At 46.2% G+C, this 26,435-nt stretch overlaps 1 protein-coding gene across 5 annotated transcripts in view; it reads left to right on the top strand.

Moving 5' to 3' along the window:
* Window positions 1–12,605, top strand: part of Adam10 (ADAM metallopeptidase domain 10) — a 120,295-nt gene extending 107,690 nt beyond the window's left edge. For all 5 annotated transcript variants that reach the window (XM_063254092.1, XM_063254090.1, XM_063254091.1 and 2 more), the window contains 2 exons: window positions 8,334–8,460; window positions 10,437–12,605. In XM_063254092.1, the coding sequence (XP_063110162.1) occupies window positions 8,334–8,460; window positions 10,437–10,531 (222 nt within the window). In that variant the 3' untranslated portion in view covers window positions 10,532–12,605. The remainder of the gene's footprint in view (window positions 1–8,333; window positions 8,461–10,436) is intronic.
* Window positions 12,606–26,435: the final 13,830 nt, after the last annotated feature.

The raw sequence follows: 26,435 nt of genomic DNA, 5'->3' as shown, positions 1-26,435 counted from the left end.
CTATATCATCAGTTATAATAAAATTGAACAAAACAGTAAAGAACGAAACCAACAAAACCAAAACATTGGAGACATTACAGGTCTTCAAAAGTAGATAATAGTCAACCAGTATGGGCATCATAATGAATCCCACTATCTTCACAGCTGTTGCCTAAACTTTCAAACCTGGTACTATCAAGCAAAGCAGAATAGAAGAACATCAGTCAAAACAAGATGGTGAGAGCAATACAGGGCTTCAAATCAAGTTAATAGAATATCAAAATGGGTTACTATAATATATCCTGCTTTTTAAAAAAATTTATTTTTCCTTTAATTAAAAAGATAAAAATAAAAAAGTAAATAATAAAATGGAGATTGAGATAAAAGAGGGCATAACAACTAAACAGTGCAGATCAATACATAACCATTTAAGCAAATTAGTGTTTCACCACAAGATAATCCCAACATAAAAGTAGTTACCATATTGTCTCTTTCCTTGAGATTGTTGAGTATAACTTCGTATACTGTAGCATCAAATATATCAACACAATGTATAGCCATTCAAGAGAATGATAGTATTACAGGGTATTTAGAATCAACTAACAGATAATGAACTATAGTTTCTGTATAATCTCCTTGTCTATAAAAGTTTTTGTTTATACTATCACATATAATAAAATCCAATAAGATACATCATGTTAAGACCTATGAAGACAGAAGAACAAAAGCTTATGGGACTTCAGAATAAGCACTACCTATTATGACGTCGTTTTCTCCAAGATAGCTGTTCTTATCATCCAATCTTCTCTGCCTCATTTCTCTTGAGCTCTTTTTCTGTCATTAGTTGTCAGCTTGTCTTCTTCATTTTGTTTTCTGCTCCATTCATTGTGGCCTCTCTGCTACTATTTCTGGATTCTTCATATTTTTCTTTTTTAGAATATCCTGCAGTATTCTCTGTAGAGTTGAATTGGTGGTTGCATATTCCCCTAGTTCCTCTTTATCCTGAAAGCACCTTGTTTTTCCATCAATTTCCAGGGATAGTTGTACAGGATATCTCAATCTTGGCTGGAGGTTATTATCTTTCAAAGTTTGAATTATTTCCCCCCATGCTCTTCATGATTTGATGGTTTGTGCCGAGAAGTCTGCTGTAATTCTGATGGGTGTTCCCTTATAAGTGATTTGTTTCTTGTCTCTGACAGCTTTTAATGTTCTGTTCTTATATTGGATTTCTGGAATTTTGATTATTATTTGACTGGCTGTAGCTCTATTTGGGTTGTAGGTAGCTGGAGTCCTGTATGCCTCATATACCTGAGTATCTTTACCATTTGCTAAATTAGGGAAATTCTCTTGGATTATTTCTGTGAATAGCTTTTGTAGTCCATTTGTTTGTGTTCCCACTTCTTATGTTCTTAATTCTTATGTTATAGATCCTCTTATCATCTTCTAGTTTTTGTATTGTTGCTGTTTGTTTTTTTGTTATTTTTAAGAAGTTTTTCATTTCATGCTCCCATATTACAAATCTGCCCTCCAGTTCAGATAATCTGTCCTTAGTTTCTTTCAAGCTGTTATGCCAGTTTTCGATAGTTTTTAGTTCCTGGTAATCTCTTTGAACCTGCTTCACGTATTCTACGTGTTCTCTATTTTCTCCATCAAATAATTCTCCCCTCTTTTTCTGTTCTTCCATTCCACCATCTGCTTTTTCTTGGGTGGTGCTTAGCATTTCTCTGACTATTCTGCTTATGTCTTGCTTCCGGTCATTAATAACTTCATTCCTGAACTCGTCTATGAGGCTCTGGAGATAGCCTTTTATGTCTATTGGCGTGTCTGCTGTTGCCTGTTTCTCAGGATTAGGGGCCGAGGAGCCTTTCTTGTTGCTCCCTCTTCCCATATTCTTCGTTCTTTATATATGCAAGCGTATATAGGAGGCCCAGCTTCCTTCCCTATCGGCCACAGTCTGACTGAATTGCGCCAGCTAGGTGTTCCCGCCCACCGCAGCGCACCAGGGAGTTATGGACCAGGCAGTCTATGCGGGGCCTGCCCCTCCAGGTCAACCTACGGAAAGGCCTCACCGCTAGGGTGCACATTCAGGCGCTGGGATCTGGGTTGTGCTAGCCTACTGGGTCTCAGACAGCAGCATCACGTAGGCTAAGCACTGCTCACCAATCCCGCTTGAGAGGGGGATATGTGACTGAAGTCACTATAGCTCCCTGTTCCAGCAAGTCTGCCCGGTCCCAGAATGTCCTCTGTTGGTGCCTCCTAGACCGTGGGAGAGTCCAAGTTTCCCTCACTCACCGGAGGTCGCACGGCTCCCTGCCTGCCCAGCTCTTAACTCCGTTTACCGATTCCTGTTCTCAGCGCTTTTGCACATCTCTCTCCCTGCTGAGCCGATTCAGATGCAGCGGCAGCGGCAGGAAACCCAAATCTCGGCTTTGAATGGCGCGGGCTCCAGCTTCCACACTCAGGCTTTATCTGTTCCTGTTATAGCACCAGGATTGCATTCCCAGTTGGTATCTCTCAGCCCAGTTCATTCTTGGGTCAGCAGGGCATATCTCCTCTTGGTTAGGATTCCTCCCTCTGCACCATTCCTGGATTCTAAGCTGGGTCTCGGAGAGAGCCTGCGTAGCTGCTGCTATCTGTCCGCCGTTTTCTCTGGATCCTATCCAGCCCCACAAATCTTTATTCTTGCAAGGCTTGTGAACCTTGAAGATCCGTAGACTTCATTTGGGGAAGCATCTTGATAGGGCTTGAGTCAGTTCACTGGGATCTCATGGGCTGGGGCTGATGTCTCTGGATCTGTTATAAGTCTCCGGCCAACTTGATGCAGAACCACCCTGAGAACCATTGGTTAGAGCAGGGCTTGTAGGCTGTGGCCCATGGGGCAAGCTCAGCCCCTACTTATTTTTATATGGCTCATAAGCGAAGAACAGTCTTACCATGTTTCGGTGGTTTAAACAAATATTTGAAAAATCATCAATATTATATTCTCTGAGAAACTGATGGGAAATTCAAATATTCATAGATGACGTTTTAGAAGAGTGTGGCCACCACACCTGTGCACACACATATTGTCTATCTGTGGCTGCTTTGTCACTTTGAGCAATCACAACAGAGGCTGCAGAGTCTCAGAAAACCTGAAATATTTATCTGGGTTTAAGAGGAAATACTGGGCAAGCCCTGGTCTAAGCAGTGACCTCAGAGACTAGCTTCCTCCCCGCTTGTGTGTGGTCATCTTCTGGGAGCTGGGAGGAATACAGATGCCTGGGCCTCACCCAGGCTGTCACTCTCATCCTGATGGGTGAGAGTGGGAGACAGCACAGACCTCTGCAGGGTCCTCCATTGCCAGGTAAAATCTGTCACCTAGTACTTCTGGAAGCACATCAGAGATGCATCGTTGTGGCCCTCCCTGTGGGAAGGCGTGGCACATACTTGCTAGATGGAGGGAGCAGACTCCTTTCGTGCCACAGTTTATACAGAAAAGAATAAAAATTATGCATGTCAACTGCGAAGCCTCAGCGTCTGCCTCTTCCCCTCCAACAGTGCTGTGTACCAGTTGCTCAGCCCTCGCTGCAAGTAGGCAGCTGCTTCCCGCTGCACAGACCACTCGTGGTACGGGGGTTGGAGGCCAGGAGCAGCGGGTCTCGGCCAAGTCCAGATTGGAGTGCTTTAGTGAGGGGGGAGGGATGGGTAGAAAGAAAGCTTTCTGTGCCCCTGCCCCTGTATCTCTGGTGTCCCTTAATACCCTGGTCTCTGGGACAGGGAGGAGCCTAGCACACGGATGACATTCGTTAAACATTTACCCGTAGAGTGACAATTCTCCTTTGTTTGAGACCAACAGGTAGACAAGTTGTGATTTCTCTTTTTTTCTTTTATGTTGAGAGTGGGTCTTGCTAATTTGCTAAATTGCCCAAGCTAGGCCTCAAATCACAATCCTCCTCCCTCAGCCTCCCGGATATGTCAGGGTCACAGATGAGTATCAGCACACCTGCTCGCCTGCTTGTGGCCTTTTAGGAGATAACACGTACTCGTATTCATTAGATTAGTGGAGTGTAGCCTTCATGTTATAGTATGTAAAAGACAAAACATTTAGCTCATGCTGCTAGTTCTTTTTAAAGAGAACAGTATTAAAAACTAACTCACAGTTGACCGTACTTACACCATTGTGTTAATTTTTCTTGCTGTTATCTATCCATGTTCCATTCCCGAGACACTAAATTCTTGAAAGATTACTGCCATTGCCGCTAAAATACTGCAAGTTTGGGGCTTCTGACATATGTAGGTACCCAGAAAAATTTGAGGAAGACCAGGTCCTGAAAGCTTTTGAGTGCTTTAATGCCATATATTAGTAAATGTTGATCTGGACTCGGACAACCCCACGCCCTCAGTACTGGGGCTCAAACCAAGGACCTTGCCTGTGCTAGGCAAATAAATGTTGTCCCATGAACTATATCCCCAGCCTTTTAAAAAATACTATTTTGACCAAGTCTTGCTAAATTGCCCAGGTCCACACTGGGCCGAGACTAGATCCTTTTGATCTTCATTTTTAACAAGGTTTCAGCCACAGTTCAGTCTGAGCTGTTTCTTTATCCTTTTTCTCTCACTGCCATGCTGCTTACACTGTTCTCTATTTTTGCCGTGTGGGTACTGAAAAACTAGCAACTGCGGTAACAGAAGCAGTTTTTATAGACTCTTTTGTAAGATCTGGGTCACATTATTTGTCTAGGGTAGGCAAACTAGAAATAATAAATGGGCCATTAGCTAGTTGAGGTCACTGTTTGGAAACATGACTCACCCATGATAACTGGTTTCACAGCTTTGTTTTGCTTTGTCCTGTGTGTGTGCTGGGCTAGGATGGAGGGACACAGGCGGGGAATTTACAGTCCCATTTCAGATGGAAACGCAGGCACAGGGAAACATATTTTCAGTTTGGGGTGCTGTTTTCATGGACAGCAGGAGAGCCAGCTGGTGCTGTGTAGTTGCTTTGATGAGGTACCAGGGTGGACATGGGGTGTACACAGGCAGGGCTTGCGTTCTGCCCTCCTGGACAGGGAGGCCGGAAAGTGGAGTCCAGGGGTATTGGGTAGAGATGATGAGGTAGAGGGGCTTGAGATTGACAAACCAGAAAGACACGCTTGCTGTTTTCTTTGGAAAAGTTGATTGTTCTAACCTAGTGTGTTGGGAAGTGAGCCCTCTTTGCACTCCTGTGGCAGTCTTCCCTGTGTGAAGCCACTGTGGACACTTCGGAGACTGACTGTGCCACTGGGCGAGTGGACGCAGAAGAGGAGCGTGAGGGGCATCCCATCACACGTACCCGACTGCACTGTGTCATGTGATTGAGTTTGCTTTTATTTCTTACTTGCTGTTGGATTTTGGACCACTCTGGTGGAAGAGTTCAAGGACGAGTTCTAGTACAGGGGTGGCCTGGCCTGCTCTGTGCTCCAAATCCTTGTGGCACAGTTGGCCATCAGAAGGATGGCTGTGCACCGGGAAGGGAGGACAGCATTGCACAGTGACCCTGGCCTCTCCTGTCCCAGCACTGGCTATTGCCTGAGAGCCTGTGGGGACTGGACCGTGTGACCTGTGATGCTGCCTTCCCAGTGTAAGTTTGGGAGCTTCCAGAAGTTAACAGAATAGCTGAGGCATTGGAGAGGGGCTGGGGGCTGCATGCCCTGCACTGCCCAGGGCCTTCTGTGCTGTTCTCTGCCACCTGCTCTGGTCTGTAGCTGTCTTGGTAGGAGGCAGGAAGTGACTTTTAAAAAACAGTTTGTGAGCCTGGTATTTGCAGTTGAAGGCCAGCCCTGTTCATGTCCACTTGACATGTTCATGTCAACACCTTGTCCACTGAGTGAGTTAGCAGCAGTGAAAATGGATTGCACATGAACACTGAGCTTCGTGGCTTCTTTCTCAGTCCGGGCCTGAGCAGCGAGGCCTTGTCACCGCCCGTGTGTAGTCCCTGTGGTTCTGGGCAGGAAGGGGACGGACACGAGGCCCTGATCCTGGGTTGCAGAATCAAAATAAAGAGAAGGATGGCCGTGGGTCTCACCCAAACACAGCGCCAGTCTGAGGATTGTGTGAAGCTTTGGAGGAGCCTCAGTGGAGGGGAAACCATGCCTATGTTTCTTCTTCCCTTCTCTACTCCTTGCCTGTTCTCCAGCCTTTGCCCTGAAGGTGTTAGACGAGGCAAAGCAGAGTGATGTCTCTCACTTTCTTTGGGCCGAGATGGTGCCCACAGGATGGCTTGAAAGTGTCGGGGGTAGTCGCAGTGTGGTAGAGAAGGGCCTGGGCAGAGGCCATCTGCTCACAGGGTGGTGGCCAGGAAGTGGAGAGGGGAGATGGCACTGCGATGCAACTTTCTGCCACATCCAAGAAGCCTGTGTGGGTGCACTGAAGTGCTGGAGTATCTGGCCAGAAAGCCTGCCCAGACCCATGTCCAGTGCCCAGTGCCGTACAGCAGAGAGGGGAGCAGAGTGCAGAGAGGAAGGCTAGGAGGCTGGGAGGTGCGGGGTGTGGACCCAGCAGGGAGGGTCTGCACAGTGGGGGCAGGGTTGGACCGAGAGGACCTGGGGCTCAGGGGGAAATGGGTCCAGGGATGGGCTACAGGTGGAGCAGGGTACCCCTGAGATTTGAGTGTGTGGGGGTGCTCCAGGAAGTAAGGGGATGCGTCCAACAACACGATGCCTTTGCCCACCGTGTACAGCAGGCATATGTGTGTATGTACGCAGATAACTAAGGTGTTTGATGAAGAACAGGATATTTACATGGTTTCAAGTTCACGTCTCTGTGAAGTACTCATTGATGACCGAAGAAGAAAGGAATGTCTGACGAAGTTTGGCAGATAACATCTTAATCAGAGATGAACGAGACTCGGGTTGCCCGATAGGATGCAGGGAGGAGAACTGGTCATGTTCCTGTAATAGGGAGACTCCCCTTCTGGATGACTGCCCTGCAGGCTTCCTCAGGGTCAGAGGTTGCCTGGAGCAGCAGCTCGCGCAGCCTGTGGTGTGGCGGCTCTGAGGCCCACAGAATGGAACAGAGGGCAGAGTTTGTGGGGTGTGGAGGGCTGAGTGGTGACAGTGCTGGGTCACTGTGGGTCCACTGTTCAGGGTGAGGCCTCGCCAGGCCCTCAGGAGCTGGCGCACTGCACCTGCAGAGAGGGGTTTAGACACAGGTGCATGGCTCTGGGGCTTCACCACAGGCATTTAATGTTTGCATCATTGTTGCTGGGTAAACAGTATAGACGGGGCAGTAACTGATTGTTTTTAGACTCCAAATCATAGACAATTTTTTTCAATGAAAGTTTTGCCAGAAATAATTAGCAGTAACTGTGTATGTGTTGTAACAATCTATATTAAGCCAACGTGAAAATTCAGTTTTAAAGCTATAAATGTTTTGGTTAAAAAGTGTTTATTAGTACATGCTATTTTAAAATGCTTTGAATATTTGCAGTTGCATAGTGGAATTTATTAAGAATGGAAGTCATCATTTTCCTATTAATGAGAATATACTAACAGTAATTTAAAAATTTTTTTTTTTGTTTGGCCAGTTGATTGTTTTGATATGGATTAAGTGAAATTTTTGCTTCCTCCTTAGACTGGGTCAACTTCATTGTTTATATGGTTCCATTTTTTTATTAAAAGGCATTTAACCTATAAATGAATTAATAAGAGAAAAGAAAAATATATAAGAAAAATAAGGAGTTGAGACGTGTAAGAATAATTTCCTAGCAGTAGTCGGGGCTCGATTCCTGGTGATGCAGGTGAAGACAGGAGCCAGAGGTGTTGCTCAGCAGTACAACACATACCTCCTGGGTGCAAGAATCTGGTTTGCACTCCCAGCCACCCTTCTCCCCTGCAAAATAGACAAAACAGCGAAGGAAAGGAGGCTCTAAAAAGAGGGTCCTTCCAGCGTGGTGGTGCACACTTGTAACCCGTAAACTACATGCAGTAGTGAGTGCAAGGCTAGCCTGAGCTATGCAGCAAGGCTGTCCCCAAAACCAGGGAAAGTGGGAGTCCCAGTCTTAACTTTGATAATAAGAAAATAATACAGGTTAAAGAATATTTTCACAGTCTGTCCACTAGTAGAATTTTAAGCAAGTGACATACCTTCTAAGCCACAGGGAACATAAAAACAAAATACACTCAGTAAGCATGAGAAATAAAACACCAAGGAAATATGTCAGCCAGAAAGTACCGAGTGGACCGTGTGCAGGTGGCCCTGTTGCACAGGTGTTTATGATGTGTGGGTGACAAACATTATGGGAAGGATGAATGGGTCACTTTTTGATAGTTAAGAGAAGAATATATATGCGCAGCCTGTTTCCTGAGCCACTCAGCAGGGCTCTGTCTGTCTGTCCGCAGGCGCACTGGTGGGCCGTGCTGCTCATGGGCATCGCGCTAATCATGCTGATGGCCGGCTTCATCAAGGTGTGCAGCGTCCACACGCCCAGCAGCAACCCAAAGCTGCCTCCTCCCAAACCACTCCCAGGTAAGGAAGCCAGGCACAGCGTGTGCTCCCCGGCCCTGGCAGCTGGGATTTTCCGGGGGTGCTATGGCACATGGTCCTATGTCCCGGGATTACCAGCACCAGGGATGTGGCTGAGATTTAGTGCTTTCTGTCAGTCAGCTCCAGCAAATGACACTGGGTTGGTGCTAGTCTTGAGTGTCCAGAAAGACTTGGAACTGGACGCTTTAGTTTCTGCTTGGTTTTTTTGCTTTTGTTTCATAATCTCGCCTTCCTTGTTTTTATTTTGGTAGTTGAGCTGCTCCTCAGTGATGGGTTTTTGTATTTAATGGTTGTGCTTCATCTACTCTTTCTAGCATTCATGCTCTTGAAGCTCTTGCTGGTGGGCACAGGGACGGGGACGGGGATCGGGCGGCTACTTCCCCAGGCTGCCCTGGAGGATGTGGACCCTGGTCTGCCCGAGCTGCTGGGGTCTCTGCCCCAACTGCAAGCAGCTGCTCAGCGTGTCTTCCCATCTACCCTCTGGAAGGTGCGGCTTTAGGCCAAGGTCCTCTCTGGTTTTGCTTTGGCCCTTGGAGGAGTGCAGGGGAGGAAACAGCTGCTCAGGATTATTTAGGCCTCATCTGTTTTGTTCTCCTGCCTCAAAGATAGCATGGCCTTGTGCTGCCCTCTGGATGCCTGTCCCTCGCAGTCATGAGAGGGGCCTTCTGCTTCTCAGGGCCTTCCTGCAGCTCCTCGAGTCCCACCCTTGTCTCTGCCTGTTCCCCCGGGGAGGAAGGAGGACCGGATGCTGCGCCAGGCAGTGTTTCATACAGTCATAGGAAATCAGGTTTTGATGCTGCTTTTCTTAAATCCACAGTGTTAGCGTTCTGGAACTTAACGTGACTTAAAGAGATTTCCGAGTGTCACAGTGTACTTTTTTGATACCTTGACTGAGTTTGGTCTCCCACATTAGTGAAACAAATATTTACGTGTGTATTGATTTGTTTTGTTTTTGGTACTGGGGATCGAACTCATGATCTAGCGCTTGCCAGGTGGGTGCTTATGCCACTCACTGAGCTAAATCCCTGGCCCCTTGATTTCAATTTTAAGTACCTTTAAAACTAGCAATCCTGTGCGGAGCCTTGAGGGAAGAGCTAAGCCTTCCTGGGAATTCAGTCTCTCTGTGGCAGTGATTTGGCTCGGAACAAGGTCTCCCCATGGCGGACTTTGGAGTCTCTGATGCTCATCTAGGTTTCTCTGTCCCTGGTGTGGCTGCCATGCGTACTATGACTGTGTACCAAGCTTTGAAAATTCACTATAATAATGAAAAATTTGGGCCCGGGGATTTAGCTCAGTGGCATAAGCGCCTGCCTTGTAAGCATGCGGTTGTGAGTTTGATCTCCGGTACAAAAAAAAAAAAAAAAAGAAAAATAGATTTCAGTGTTAATTTTAATATTGAGCCCATGTTGACATTGGTAATATTTGGACTATATTGCGTTAAATGAAATAAATATAAAAATTATTTTAACTGTTTTTATGTTTTTTATGGTTACCAGAATTATTTTTTTGACACAGACTCTCACTATGTAGTTCAGGCTAGTCTCCAAACTCATGGTGTTCCTCCTGCCTCAGCCTCCTGAATGCTGGGATTGCAGGCAGGCATCATTACACCCAGCAGTTATCAGAAAGTCTTGAGGTATATGTCCATTTTGGACATTGCTGATCTGTAATCTTTCTTGGTAAAAGAGCAGCTTTGCTTTTAAAGATGGCAAAGTTCACAGTGGATGGGGCGTGGTGGCCCTTGTCTATAGTTCCAGGCCTCTGGGAGGCCAAGGCAGGAGGACTGCAAAAATGAGTGCAGACTAGGCACTGTGGCAGGTTAGTAAGTCCCTGTCTCAAAACACAGGTGAACAGTGGCTGGAGGGGTGGCCAGCTTGGTGTGGAGGCCTCGAGCCAGCTCTCTGGGACCACCAACAGTGGGGAGGGTGCGTAACTGGCGGCTTCTCTTTCCCTGGCAGGCACTTTAAAGCGGAGGAGGCCGCCCCAGCCCATGCAGCAGCCACAGCGCCAGCGGCCCCGGGAGAGCTACCAGATGGGGCACCTGAGACGCTAGCGCAGCTTTGCCTTGGTTCTTCCTAGTGCCTACCGCGGGAAACTTCACTCCAAAGAGAAACCTGTTCCGTCATCAGCTCCAGATTAGACCTTCACAGACCACAGTTGAAGACAAAGGTGGCCGGAGAGCGTGTCCTCAGACCAGGCGGCCTGGCGGGCCCTAGACAGCCCGAGAAGTCCAGCTTGGGGTGGGCTGGGGAGGGCTGGGTTTTCTTAGGGACAGATGTTTTTTAACCTGACGGCACAGAGTCCTGGAACCCCGCTGTGTGCTCTGCTCCCTGTTCTTTGTTGCTGCGTTTTCTTCACTTGCGGTCCGATGTGACTCTGGATAAACTTTTGTCTAAATTGAAATCTATATATTTTTTTCAACTGCCAGTCAGGGCGCGGAGGCTCGGCCACCCCAGCACCAGAGACGTCTCCTGCCAGCGTGCGTGCCGTGTTCCGTGCAGACTGCGTTTCCCACAGCACCGTGTTCCTGTGTGCGATGGTAAACAGAAATCGCAATACAGATGTGTCTTTGTATTATAAAATTTCTCCGCTCTTAATGAAAAATTGCTGTTTAATTGACATACTCAGGATAACCAAGGATGGTGGTGGTCAGTGGTCCAGGTTTCTGTAACGCTTTACACAGGCAGTTCCGGAGTGAGAAGCAATGTTCCTTTTCCTAAGGACAGTTGGCTCTTAGGTCATCTCCCTCTGTCCAGTGTCTGCTGTGTGCGTGAGGGGCCGCGCCCAGGGGCACAGGGGCTCTGCGGAAATGTCGGGTTTCTGCTTCATAGTTTCAGCTTTCTGATCCAGTTCCACTTTTTGAATCGATAGGTGACATTTTATTCATGTTTTGGTAGGAATTATGTCAATGAGGTGATTCTTTTTATTTGTAGCTCACTTATTTGTGTTTTCCATATATCTAAAATATGCTAATTTTGTTTCTGTCTGTTGTGGAAAAGAAATGCTGTGTTGTTATCAGAGATTTGAGCAGTTTTCCCCCAAATCCTCACTGATCATCGGTAACCACTAAGAATGAGTGACCTGCTCCACCAGTAGTTAGGTTGTAGATAGGCATCTGACATTATTTGCCCTTAAATATTTTAACCACAGTGAAGGTGAAACAGCACAATGTCCCATTCCAAGTTTATTTTTTAAGCAGATGTAAATAATTGGCTTTTTTAAAGAAAGAGAAAGCAAAATATTAACAGGCTTATTGCTATGCAGGAAATGGAAGGGGGCATTACAAAACAGTTTAAGCTTGTGACATATTTATTGCTTCTGTTTTCCAGCTACATTACTTAAATTAGAAGTAAACAGCTATGATTTTCCTGGCTTCGTATAAGAGGCAAATTTAGAGGAAGTTGAAATGATTTCTGTGTTTTGGATATTTTCCTTTTTTCTTAAGAGTATAAGGTTTACACAATCATTCTCATAATGTGACGCAAGCCAGCAAGGCCAAAAATGCTAGAGAAAATAATGGGATCTCTTCCTTGTAAACTTGTACAGTATGTGGTGACTTTTTCAAAATACAGCTTTTTGTACATGATTTAGAGACAAATTTTGTACATGAATCCCCAGATAGACTATAAATAATTCTAAACAAACAAGTAGATAGAAATGTAAGAAATTGCTTTTAAATCATTTCAATGCCTTTGTTTTTGGACTGTGCAAAGGTTGGAAGTGGGTTTGCCTTTCTACAATGGTGACTTTTACTCTGCAAGAGTTCTTAGTAACTTCTTGAGCGTGGTAGACTTCGGAACATGTACATTTTTTGCTCGTAACGTTATCCTGTTGTAGGGTTTTGGCAGGTATACACTGCCTTATTTTATTTTGAGTCTTAAGTTAAATGTTTTCTGAAAAGATGCGTGCACTGAACTCTTTCCACTGCAAATCAAGATGTGGTAAAAATGAAAAGACCAAGACAAATGAGATCTAATACTACTGTCAGTTTAATGTCCACTGTGTTTTATACAGTATCTTTTGTTCACTTTGGAAATTTTTACTAAAAATTGCAAAAAATAAAGTATTGTGCAAAGATGTAAGGTTTTTTGAAACTTGAAATGCATTAATAAATAGACTTGAAATCAGTTCGAAGGTCTATGTTCTTTGAATTCTGAAAACCATCAAAAGGAGCTTTTCCCACAAGGCAGCTTTTCTCTCCTAAATGAAAGAGACCGAAGCAGACAGAGGAGCATCTCTTACTACACAAGTGTAGTGGTTTTTATTTTAATTTGGAGGCCGTGAAGAAAATTTCCAGTTAGTTATATTTGTACTTACACACAGTGAAGATTTTTAAAACACTCAGTTAATCTCCACTGCTTCTTACTGCTTGTAATTAATACTTACTGCTTGTCTTAAAGGAAGTGCTGAATCATATTGGAAACTTGCAGTTTTATTAATATGTGTTTTTCAAAGGTTTGGATATGAAGCACCCTGTTGTTTTGAAGTTCTAGTTTAATGATAAGCCTATTTTAAAATTTTGACCCAATGTTTTCCTCTTTTGTCAGATTCATCGAAAGTAGAGAATTGACATTGTCATGTTACCTAGAAAAGGAATTGTGAGCCCAGAATACTTCTCTGCATGTAGTCTTCTCCTTGGATTCGCTTTCTTTTTTAAAATTAAAACTATTTTAAATAAGCGTTAGCTGTTAAGTAAATATGCAGTATGTCTAGAGTAGAGTTACTAGATTTTGTTAGTCTAGGCCCATCAAAATATGCTTAATTATCCATGAAACCATCATTATTTGTTAATTCAGATACAAATTTGTTATTTATAATTGCTTCAATTCTGTTTAAAATTTTACTTGTTGGCACTTTCCAAAATTCAAGTACAGTTAGATCACTGGGTGTGGAGCTGGGCATGGTGGCTTATGCTCAGAATACCAGCCCTCCGGCAAGTTGAGGCAAGAGGGTTGCAAGTTCTGATCCCACCTGGGCAGCTTAGTATGTTTCAAAAAAAAATAGAAGAACCTGGGAGGGTAGCTTGGTTTGAGGCCCTGGGTTTAATGCTCAGTACTGCAAAATTAACACAGCAGTTTCTGGATTCAGTGTTCTCCATAGTGTCAGGCGATGTCATGCAGAACTTGTGTAACAAGAGAGCCTTGATTGTTCAGTCTTGTTTTTGAGTCGTCTGCAGCACCTCTGCGCTCTGGGTACTTAGTTTTTGTCATAGTCACAGACTGAAAAAGACACGGCCAAGTGGAGCCAGCCGCCCTCAGGCTGTCTCTTGCGGTGGTCGGTAGATGTTTAAGACCCAGTGATTGTTCTTTCTCCAGAGTTGGGATGGGTGTCCTTGGCTCCTGTGCTGCTATGGGTGCTAGTGCTTGAGAAGGCCTTTAATTTCTCGTTCAGTGTTTCTGATCGAGGGTGTCAGGGCATCGGTGTAGCGAGTGCAGTGTCACCTGGGGAGGCTGTGCTCAGAGCTATCAGCAAGATGGTCAGTGTCAGTCTGTAAAGGGTCAATGTCCCCGGCAACGGGGCAGCAAGGTGGATTGCAGTTTACAGCTGCTGCCAGGGGCAGGTCAGACTTGGAGAAATCACTAAAGTTGCAAGAAATTTTAGAGAAAAAAATTTTTTTGAGAAACTGAAAGATTACTCCACAGTATGGCTTTGTTTTCAGCAATTTATATTCTTGATTAGAAACAATTTCTAAACCATGGGGTATGGAGAGCCCATCTGGTCCCTGTCTTAGTCTGGGAAGTTTATATTTGCAATCCCATGGAAAAGATAACAGAATCTTGGTGAGTGAATCCCAATCTACTACCTCCAGTGCAGCCCATGGTGAGAAAAAAGACACTAAGACACATGGCAGGCCGAGGGGTCCTGCATCCAGCCCAGATGAGGGTTCACGGGAACAGAGGCCCCGACCCAGGGCCGAACTCAGGTTTTATTAATTCTCAGCAAGGGGAATGGCTCAGGGCCAAGTGGCTGTGAGAATGGCAGGAAGCACACGAGCCAGCACTTGAGCTGGGCTGGATGGGAAGCCTGAGACCATCTCTATGATGTGCGGAGAAAGGGGTGTACAAGAGTAATCTGCAGGACACAGTGAGGTAGCTTCTAATATTTTGGGGTCACAGCTTCAACTCTGCTGTTGTAATCTCTTCTGCCCTGGGAAGGCAGAGCCTCTTCCCGTGAGGCTCCATCCCAGCCCACAGCACGGAGCCTGGCTCTCCCTCCTGCCTGGCTTTTCGAGGGGGAGCTACGGGGGTAGGGAAACACTGCCTGTCACCTCCCTTTGAAGGCTGCATATCAGCACCTAAGCCAGATAAATTTGCATTGCTTAAAGCCAGTTGAAGGGACAAGGAAAAGTTCTAGCCAGCTCTGTACAGATCAATAATGGAAATAGGGCCAGGTTTAGCTAACATGGAGATAATTGCTCTTCTTTCAAGGAGAGTCCTCCAGGTGGTCCTCCCCAAGGCGATGCAGTGGCTCACTCCTAATCCTAGCTATTCAGGAGGCTGAGGTGGCAGGATCTCTTGAGACCAAGAGGTGGAGACCAGCCTGGGTAACATAGCAAGACTGTGTTTCAACCACCCAATTACCCACCTACCTAACCACCCAACCAGCCCCTACCCAGCCCCAGCTTCCGTTTGATCACTTTTCCCATTCATAGCCAGTTTCATTTTTTTGGTTATTGTTTCTGGATCCAGTTCTTTATATTATTAGGATGCATATTAAGCCCTTTTGTTCTACAGTGCTTTGTTGTTATTGTGTCTTATGTATGCATTTATACTTACAAATTCATAGAAATTGGTGCATTGTATAATTGATAAGCTTTTCACAGTGTCTCTTCTTTCCCACAAAAAGCAACAGGATGCCAGGTGAAATTAGAGGGTTGAGTAAAATATTTAGTAGCTTCTGCTCTTCCCTGAAGTCCTAACTAAAATAACGGATCACCCTACAGCGACAAGGTGAGTCAAAGACAGGATGACGAAAACAAAAGTTTTGGGAACGGGAAGCGGGAGGAGTCCTGTCTGTCTCATTAGACCCGCAGAGGTCGGGTCCTAAGTGGCAGTGGGGACACAGAACAGTTTAGCTTGTTAGGATTCGAGAATCAGTCTTTTAGATTCCCTTATGCATATGACTAAAAGTGTAATATATACACTTTTGTAACCCAGCATTTCTATTTAACGATACATTGATGTTATATGTTAATATAGTGTACATTTTTTACATTGACCACTTCCCTTTTATTTGGACATTTAGGTTCTAAGTGGTTCATTATTTTAAACAATTCTATGTAGGAATCCGAAGTCTAATAATATGAAAATTTCTAGGCAGAATTTTGGAGTTGAAGGTTTCTTAAAAGTCTTTGATAAAATTATACTATCTTTTACCACTAATGTATTAGAATACTATTTTAGAAAATGAGAACCCCAGGCTTAAAAAATGTGTCTCCATCGCCACACAAATACACCAGAACTAATAGTGAAAGGCTTCTGCTTAATTTACTTTGTCAGCTTTGGATTAACTTAAATGAAGTTCAGATTTAGTGCCCCAGCTATGGTTTCTAAATGGGTTCTTTTTGTTTGTTTGGATTTGTTTATTTGTTTGTTTTTGAGACAGGTCTCACTAGGCAGTTCAGGTTGGCCTTGAGCTGCCTGTGTAGCCCAGGCTGGCCTTGAACTTGCAGGGATTCCCCTGCCTCAGCCTTAGTCATGGGCCACCTCACCCAGCTTTAAAGACTATTTCTATAAAAGCAATCAAATCCTGGCCACTAATCCTAAATGGTTAGTTCCCGTGTAGGGGACGATATGTAAAGAGAACCCAGAAAAGTACCACTCTGGAGGTCTATTGGATCACTCCAGAATGCACCCAGAGTAACCGCAGCATCTGTAGGAACAATATCTTTGTAAGAGCTGGAGACCAATTCACAGCGCCTACTGGGAGGGATATGCTGGTACAGACACAGCATAACTAGCCAGCCTGGAATAAAGCTTCAGGGCAACACCTTCGTCCAGTGATGAGTGGGTCCAGACATCCAGCAGTTAGCCCAGCGCTGCCAGCCTCCCAAGGATCATGCACAGATTGGGTGCCTTCCGCCAGTCAGATGGGATGGTGGTCAAACTTCCACATCTACCCAGATGTCACTAGAAATGCAGGCCCAGAAGAGAGAGGATACCACGAGGCATCGGACTGGAAAATGGTGGGATGCAGGAGCCTGTCCAGCCACCAAGATGCGAAGAGAACAGAAAAATGAGTTAAATGGAAATAGACACATACACAATTTTTTTTTTTTTTGTACCCAGAATCAAACTCAGGACCTCATGCTTGCCAGGCTTGCATTGTGTGGCTGAGCTATATCTCCAACTCCACATACACAATTTATGGACTTGTGAACAAATTAAAAAAAAAAAAGACAGCTGGCAAATGTGGAAATCGTGTATTTGATCACCTTAAGCGTTTTTACAATTATTTTTAGGTGTGATAGTAGAATTGTGGTTAAATTTTTTTTTTAATATTGTGGTTACATTTTAAAGAAGCCCATATCAAAGGAGAAGATGCAAATTGAAGTGTTTAAAAGTGAAACATGATTGCCGAGATTCGTGTGAAGGTAATCTCGGTATCGCGGCTGGCTGGCGTTGGGAATGCAGTTGGTAACGGTTGATGCTGGGTGGTGGGTACCTGGGAATTACGTTATTTTCTCTGTCTGTATTTATATTTTAAATTTTCCACTGAAGCATCTTAAATGTGAATTGAATTCTTAGCCTTAGTCATTACTGTTTTTATTTTAGCAGTAATTCATGGTAATAACCTCTATCCACAATGATTTTGTTAGTGGAATTAAACTTGAACCAGTAAAACTAACTTAATTAATTATATTCTGTTCCAGTTAACCATGGATGATTCATTGGTTTTGGCTACGAGGCTGAACTTTTAAAACTATCAGTCATTCAACGATTTTCTTTAGCTGGCTATTGGATCCTCCCTTGCTGTCTGGTTTTTGTGAGACTTGCTAACTTTTGTGACGTGGTACTGGGGATTAAGCTCACGATTTTACACTTGCCAGGCAGGCACGTGTGCCACTGAGCTAAATCCTTGGCCCAAGACCTGCTAACTTTTTAGAGGAAATAATTATTTTCTGCTCATTGTGTTAGGGAGTCACTTGGTGTAGTGAGCCGGGCACTTCCCTTGTGTAAATGACAGTGACCCTTGGAGGTAGAAAGGTAGCTCTCAAGAGGTGCCCTAGAATTGGTTTTAGATACAGCATAGGTTGCCTTATATAAAAATGTTCCCATTGCATGCGTTTTTGGAAACCAAAGAAGGCTGTTTGAGAATACAGGTAATTTTGTTCTTCTAAGTGTGTGTTTTGCCATCTTTTTTTTGCTCACCTTTCGACACAGGTTTTCTAAGTTGAGGTTTCCCTATGTTATGGTTGTTTCCCCAGCTTGGTTAATTTCATCTCTGTGAGGACTGGGTGCCTCCTTGGTCAGCACCTCCTTCCCCCCTGAAGCCATGGGAACCAGGGACTCCATGGCCCTAGGCCCAGACCCTCACCCCACCACTCGTCACCCCAAAGCTCCTTTTCACTCTAGTTCTTTGTGATGCTGGGGATGGAACCCAGGGCCTTTGCCCTGAGCTGCATCTCCAGGCCTATTTATTTTCGTATTTTAAGGCACTAAGTCACTTAGTGGCACAGGCTGGGCTCCCTGCTGGGGTCCTCCTGCCTCTGACTCTCAGCCTGCTAGGGTTCCAGGCCTGCCTTCCTGTGCCTCCTCTGCCTCTCCTGGAGCTTCCTGGAGGGAGATTAAAATACATCACCATCACAGTGAATTCCGCCTCAATTCCCAGTCACTGATCAAACCGTCACCAGAGCAGGTTCTCGGTGGGGTGGGGTGGCATGTGTAGGATCTTGTCTATCGAGCGCTTTGGGGGGTGAAAATACAGAAGTGGAGAAGTTCTGAGAGGCGAGGAACAGTGGGTTCCTGGGGGAAGCAGCTGGAACACCTCCTGTCTCTGCTTCTCAGGAGAGGCGGCTGCCAGATCCCCAGCGCTGACACAGCCACAGGCCCCGGCAGACCCCGGCATCAAAGGCCGGGCCAGTACTGGCACTGAGCAGAGACTCTCCGGGGCAGGGGCATACAGGTTTCCCTGGCTCCCAGGCAGGAGCACAGAGCACACGCTGCTGCCATCAGGGCTGGAGGCTCTTAACAGGGCTCCTGCAGCACTGGGAGTGCTGCCACCATGGGAACTCAGGACCAAAACAGCCCTGAGTTTACCAGCAGAGGGGAAGACTCAGGTGCGGCCAGCACCCAGGGAAGGGAGGTGGAGTGGGGTCCTCGATGCAGAAATAGCAACTGGCGTTGGTGACTTGAACCAAATACAGAAAGAGGTTAAGTGCAGGAAACCCAGATTTTCATTTTTTTAAAATTTTAAATAATTATTTTAAAGGGAACAAAACAGAACCTGATATTGGATTTCAAAAATAAATCAGTAGGGAATCTGCCATAGTTGCTACATTGTGTATTGTTATCCTCCAAATAGTTGCTCAGACTACCAGCTTTAGGCCTACAAAGTCAATCAAGACAATACAAGCATTAGGTTGTAGGTTGTTTCTTTCCTTCAGATGTTATCATCCCTGTGTTCCTCAGAATCAGCTGATTGCTTATGGAGGGGGGTGCGGGTGGGGAGAGGGCTGTTCTCTTCTGGCCCATGTGTTGGTTGGCTCCTGGGGGTGGCTTGGCTTCCCCCCTGGTTCTCCCCCAGCTGGCGGGTCCCCCACCGGCTCATGGTGGGGGGGTGTGTGGCTTCCCCAAACAGATTTTCTGGGACCAGAAAATAATAATTTTGAACTGAATTTTTGAAAGAGATGGATTGGAGAAAGTGGATCCTGTTGATAACTGAATGAGAGAAAAATACACAGATCAGAAGGTAACAAAAATCCAGAAAAGCGGTGGGGGCAAAGGGTGTAACGGAAGAGACCACTAAAAATGTAGAGATGGTTTCTGAGGGGAAGAATCTCAGTGAGCTTCAGGAAGGTGGGGAGGGGAAGACACATGCCTGTGTCTGAGCCAGGAGAGCAGACAAAAGCAGGTGACTTTCCACGGGTGATGGAGAGAGAATCGTTTTGGGCTTGAACTACTCTGCTACAGCATTGGAAGCCACAGTATGGAAAAGTGCCAGGCACGGCACAGACAGAAAGCAAATGCCAGGCAGACCTGCCACTGGGCAGGCACATCGCCTGATCCTTTCAGTTGGTGATGAATAAGCTCAAGGTCTCCAGGAAACGTGGGAGAGGCCAGGAGAATATGGGATCTTAGAAGAGAGAAGGCTAAACAGGGAAGAAGATTACCCCAGGTCAGCATGTACTGCAGCATGTGAACGGCCAGAGACACTTACCGTCTCTGAATGGCACTGGGCCCTCCACTCCGCAAAGGTCTGTTCTGCTTCTGAGTGGATCTCATCACCATCTTCCTTGATGGCTCTTCTAAAACAGTCTGGTGCTGAAAACTGTAAGTGAATTTCAGCAAATGTGGGTATCGGGGGTGGGTGGGAAGGAAAGAAGAGTTCCAAAGTGCTCATCTGGGGAGAGGCCGTGCAGCTGTGGGGGTAGCCGAAGTCTGGGTATGAGGGATGAATTGGGGGAGGCACAGTGTTCTGGTGGGAGAACATACATGGTCCTGGCTTCAGAAACGGTAAGGAAATATTTATCTGATTATGAGCAATGGAAAGGGAAGGTAGAAGGAAACAGAATGGAAGTCTATAGAAGAAGCCATATTAGTAAGACAGAAAGAGAAACTAATATCAATTTGACCAATGTACAAAAAGAAAGGCAAGCAAAAAGGATGAAGTAATTATTAAAACCAATAAATATTAGGAGTCCACTCACTACACTAAATATGAACGGGCTAGATTTTCTCTAGAGTGAGAAACAGACTTGAGTTAAAAATTTAAATTAACTATATTCTACTAGAAGAAATAGTTAAGACAAAGTTTTAATTTTTAAATTTATAATTTTATTAGTGCACATCTGTAGTACATAATGATTACCTTCATCATGGGGAGTTTGTGCCTGTATATAACACATCTGAATTCTTTTTGTATCCCTCTCTTTTCTCCTGCTCCTCCCATCTCCTAGAACAAACTTGTAAAGAAACTTAACATGTAACTAAAAATTGACAACAAATGAATAGATTGAAGATACAAAGAAAGTATTATGAGAAAGAAAATACGAATAGGACAATTAATTGTCAAACAAAAACTTTAAATGTTATACAGCAGCATGGTTGGTAAACAGAACTTACCGGAGTAGTTCTAAATCTTTTTTTTAGAATCATTTCTAATATGCAAAGGATAGTGATATTTTTTGAATAAATATAATCAGCAAACTCATCATAATTTAATGTAGGTAATGTTAAACCTCTCAAGCAAAAAACAGAATATTTTACTGTGTCCAACAAAATATTATAAAAATTCAATCTTTTTTTTTTTTTATTGGTACCAGGGATCGAACTCACTACTGCCTGCTTGCAAGGCAGGCACTTATGCTGCTGAGCTAAATCCCCAGCACCCCCCCCCCCAAATTCAGTCTTTGATTACACAGAGCAGTTTAGGAAATTTAGACATGAAATACTTTTGTAGCCACGTTCAATAAAATTAGAAATAAATACCCTAAAAGTGGCCAGAACATCCTATTTGTAAATTGAGTAATGCTTCCTGGGTAACCCATAAATCTAAAACTGCAGACTGCCTAGATATTTGGGCAAAGGAAGGCTTTCTATAGACATCTATACTCAGAGGAGGATTTGTAGGCCTAGACACCATTATACAAGAAGGATGACCATGAGCAGGAGGATAGTTGTGAGTTCAAGACCAGCTTGGCTACACAGCTCAAGGCCAACCTGAACTGCAGAGTGAGACTCTGTTTCATAAAGACAGAAAAAAGACTAAAAACAGAAGTTCTTTGGGGAAGACAGGCAAAGCCAGCCCCTTCCTGTTAGTCGGCACCAATGGAGGGCTGCAGGGAGACCAAGAAGCAGCCACTTCCTATGAGTTGGTGCCACGTGTGGGCCTCAGAGAGGATAACCAGGCCAGATGCCAGCCCTACCCAGCGTGCAGGCTAGGAGACAAGAAGAGCCAAGGTTTGTCGCTCCTACCCCTCTGAGAATTTGAGACCAGCGTGGCCAGCATGGACTGAAAAAAGAGATGAAGAGGACAAGGTCACGCCTGCATCAGGCCCCACTGTGCTGACAGTGTCACAGTGCAGGCTCTGTGTCACTCCCTGGGCTTTGTGACCTTTGACCCTGGTCATCCCACCCTACCAGGAGAGGAAAAGCTGCTGACTCCGGAGAAGCATTGTGGTATAGATTGTTTATAAAAAATTGAACTAATAACGTACACATGATTTATACTCGCCATTGTGATCCCTTTAACTTTAGTGTTTTATCCCCTGCCTAAAAGAGAAGAATCAAGAGAGGTCTTAACAAAATAACCTACTGTAGTGTGTTAAATGTTTGTCTTTTAGAGACTGGTTTTTCTGTGTGTGCATCAGACCTATTTTGCCTTGTAGTCCCAAAGTAATGGGCCTGTTTTATGAGTCTGCATATGTCATTGTGGTTATTAAAATACAGAGGAGGTCCTGAGACTGTACTTGTAAATCCACTTGGCATTTCAGGGTATAAGGCTGTCTGTCCTTGGTCACCAGACCCAGGGAAGGAAAATCCACCCTCAGAGACAAAGCAGAGTGAGAACTACTTCAGATACTCCTAATAGATACATTCAAATACATTCCAGTGCTGAGCAGCTCTAGAATTCAGAGGAATCTTGCCATCCTCCAGTTTAGTTTTCCCTGCAGTTTAGCTAAGCTATTTAACTATTTCCAGAGTCTGTGAATTTTTATTTAAACTTGATGTTGGATGAGGCGCTGCTTAGAATTCCTGTGGCTTAATCTTATTTTCCACGGTAAATGTGTGTATTTGCTTCACATCTCTCAGAGAATTAAAATTGCAGAATTAGTTTTGGATTTTTCCCGTGCCTTAATGTTAGACCTTCATTTTCCTCTTTATTCTGTTTGTGTATAACTCTGTGTCTCTCTTGCTTGAAGATATTGTACAGAAAAATCTTTTTTTTTTTTTTTTTTTTTTTTTTGAGACAGGGTCTTACTGTGTAGCCCAGACTGGCCTTGGATTCACAGCAATCCTCCTGCCTCAGCTTCCTGAGTGCCTGGATCACACGTGTGCACCTCCACGCCCAGTTTTGTACAGAAAATCTTTTTTTTTTTTTTTTTTTTTTTTTTTGGTCTTTTTCTTTTTTATCCGTACCAGGGATCGAACTCACGACCACACACTTGCAAGGCAGGCCCTTATGCCGCTGAGCTAAATCCCCAGCCCCTGTACAGAGAAATCTTAGTAAGTATTGTATGTAATAAATGAGCACAAGCCAAAATTCTAAGAATATTACATGCAAAAGCACCAATGCCAGATGGTTTTGCAGCTAAATTTTTCTCTAATTAAATAAATAAGATTTTAAAATCTTCCTAATATTACTGAACTATTCAAGGCCAAAGATAAAAGCTGTAAAATGGCAAAGTACCACTATGACAGCTTCTTCCAAAATGTTAGAACCACTTCTCTTACAAAAACAAAGGCAAATTTTTAAATAAAATCAGAAAGTCCAGCAATGTAACAAAGAATGCATTGTTACCATTGCCAGTTTTACTTCCAGAATGCACATATTGTATAAAAAAGAACTCGAGGATAGGTCAGGACCAAAATAAATTATACTATGAGTAAACTGCAGAGTGAAAACCATGTATTACTGAGGCGCTTTCTAGATTTTGGGATCCATTTCAGGAGAAAATAGAAAACCAGTTACATAAAGTTTACTGGATGACTAAGAGCAAAGGAGTCCCCAAGGAAACAGATGATAATGAAAAATGTCGCTGCCACTTTCCTGGTGCTGGGGGTCGAAGGCAGGGTGCTCTGCTACCCAGCTACAGCCTCGGCCTTGTATTTTTACTTGAATTGGGGTCTCACTGGGTCACCTGGGCTGGGCTCTGTCCTGCCTCGGCCTCCCTGGTCGTGGGGTCATGGGTGTGCGTGCAGCAGGTGTGGGCCGCTGGCTCATGCACCAGGGACAGATGGCTGCACGGCTGCTAAATGCTTGGTCCACAGCACGCAGAGGCCTCTCCGGCCTCACAGGGGCCACAGACCCCACCGTCAGCCTCGCATCCAGTGGCCCGCATGCAGCCCTGTCCCGAGTGTGGACCCTGGAGAGCCACACCCAAGAGGACAGAGGTCCACAGCGCACGCTCCCCACAGGATGCTCCTGGGCCCACGTGGGACCAGGCTGTGCCGGCCCATGCTGGGGGTGCACAGCTGGCCTTCCGTGTGTGCAAAGCACACTCATGGTGAGAATCGTCACAGCCCTGATGTGTGGCAGCCTCTGCCCTGGAGGAGCTTATAGGCCGTGACGGGGCAGGTGGGATGCGGGAGGAGGGTCCCCTTTCCTGAGGAACCCTGTGAGGTCCCATGTCCACCAGAGAGGAATTCAGAGCCAGAACTCCCAGGACCGCCGAGTCCTTGGGCCAGAACTGGCATTTCCATGAGTGATGCAGATCATGAGGGGCTGGGGGGCTCTGGGAGGCTGTGGGGATCCTGGTCTGCATCCATGCTTGTCCAGGACCAATAGTCAGGAGGGCCTCACCCCAGATCGTGGAAAGGAGAACGCTAAGGTTTCACTGGACGCAGGCAGGTACAGGCTGAGCCCGTCAGGGCGCTGGGAAGCTGGCTCTGGAGCAGGATGGTCGGACACAGTGCACCCAGACAGAGGTAAGTGACTCACTGTTCCACCTGCGTGCATTGCAGATGCCAGCTCTGCTCCTGGCCAGGGCTGGGCACTGAGCACCAAATGTGGCGATCCCACCAGGCTTCAGGTGCAGGGAGAGGGCTGGGTGCTGCAGCAGCAGGTCCCACCGCCGGCAGGGACCAGGCAAAGCTGGCAGGGCACTGGCCTTGTGTACGAGATTTAAGGGGTGGGCTGCAAACATGCAGTTATCAAGATGAATTACATTTTTAAGGCCATATCTCAAGAAACAAAATCTGTGCAAAAATCCATGAGGAATAAAATATCAGCATGTTATGTAAAGATAGGCTTACTATTCCTGATATTTCCTTTTGCCTCAAGCTCCAAAGGGTCCTGCCCCGAGTGACCCAAACTTGCTTTACCAGAAGAATTAAATGTTGTTAAGACTGTGGGCATCGAGGGAGGCCACTTAGGCTTGGACAGGATGGGCTGATGGCTAAGCAGCCCTCATGAAAGGACATACACTGCAAAGCCCTTCAAAGTTTCCTTGCCTGATGGGCGTGGTGGTGCACACCCTGGAATCCTAGCATTTGGGAGGCTGAAGCAAGAGGATCCATGCAAATTCGAGGCCAGCCTAAACTGCACAGTGGAACCTGTCTCAAAAAGACAAAAAGCAACAATAACAAAAATGGTCTCCATGCCCAGGCCACACCCAACCCAGGCCCTGGGCAGACGACCTAGTGACCGGGTCCACAGTGGAACATGAGGCTGGAGACAAAAGCAAAGGGGCCCTGTGGGAACTTGAGGCCCAGGGAGGCTTTCTGGACGTCTTCCAGAGTCCTGGGAAGTCACTGAGGGGCATAATCGGGAAAATGGTACCAGTTAGCCTTTTATAAAAACCCTCTGATTGCTGGGCGCCAGGGGCTGAGTTGGGAAGTTGAGCTGGCCAGGTCCAGGCTGGGTTAAGAAAACATCTTGGGGTTTAGTGACTGAGCCTCAGGGGCCAAAGGGGCAGAGACACAACCCGAGACCCCCAGTTGGGCTCAGCTGCTGCAGGGCCTGCGATGACACTGGCAGATGACAGCTGAGGACAAGAAGTGTGGACCAGAGCTGGCTGCAGGGCCAGGATGTCCCAGGCTCCCTGGAGGGTGTGTGAATGAGGCTGGGAGTGGGGGCACTGTGTAGGAGTGGGCACAGGGAGGCAGGGTGGAGCAGAGGAAGACAGGACAGCAGGAGACCCCCAGGGGTCCCTGGACCCCAGCAGAGCTGGCAGTGGCCTGGTGTCCCAGCTGGGTTGCATAGGTAACAGTGCCTGGGGGAAGCCCGGGCCTGGATCAGTTGCTAGGGGACATTGCACAACAGGGGGAAGTGGAGGGAGCCAGGCTTGGACGGATGTGAGCCGCATGGGGCAGGTTGGTGGGGCCTGCAGCAGGTGGCTCCGGAACCTCCCTTCTGTATTTCCCGGCCCTCTCACTTCCTCTCATTCTGGCTCAGGGGGCACAGCCTGGCCCCAGGCAGCTTTGTATCTGGCTGTTGCCCCACAGATAGGCCAGCACCCCGCAGCTAGCCAGCCTGAGGGACTCTGGCTCCTCCTCACCTGCCTCGTCTGGGCCCAGCTGCAGACCCACATGAGCAGCGCAGGCCGGCTCCACCCACCAGGCAACACGGACAGCACCACCCTGACCCGACCTGAGAAACATGACAGCCACTCCCGCAAGAGCCTGTCACAGGGTCCCTCGGCTTCCTGCTGAAGTTGGGGTGTTCTGGGCATGCAGAGAAGTGCGTTCATGCAGCTGCCCTTCCTTTCCTTGCATCTCCAGGCTGTGGCCACGGCTCTGACACCAGCACCCCTGTGTCACTGCGCCCAGGGGAGATGAGAGCATTCGGATCCCGGGCGCTGCAGGGGCTGCCCCTTCCCTGAAGTCCCGGTAGCATCTTTGTCACAGGAGTGATTCTATTGCCTTTACTTAGAGGTTTCTTTGCTCCCTGCCTCTCTGTCCCTGACAGCACACACAGGCCTCGCTGGTACCACGCTGCATGCATTTACTGTGTTCTTGTGCAAATGCACACCCAGAAGGCCAGTTGGACAGCTCACCTGGATGCCCTGCTTCCCCTCAGGGTCCCAGTCCTGTTCTGCCAGTGTGCCCAGCTTTGGCTCACCTTTTTCACTGCTG

This window comes from Cavia porcellus, unplaced genomic scaffold (genome assembly GCF_034190915.1).
Source record: "Cavia porcellus strain 051 isolate PalLab524CR breed Dunkin Hartley unplaced genomic scaffold, mCavPor4.1 scaffold_8, whole genome shotgun sequence".
NCBI classification, from domain to species: Eukaryota; Metazoa; Chordata; class Mammalia; order Rodentia; family Caviidae; genus Cavia; species Cavia porcellus.
Note: the sequence above shows the minus strand (reverse complement) of the source record. Positions and strands in the feature narration are given on the sequence as shown.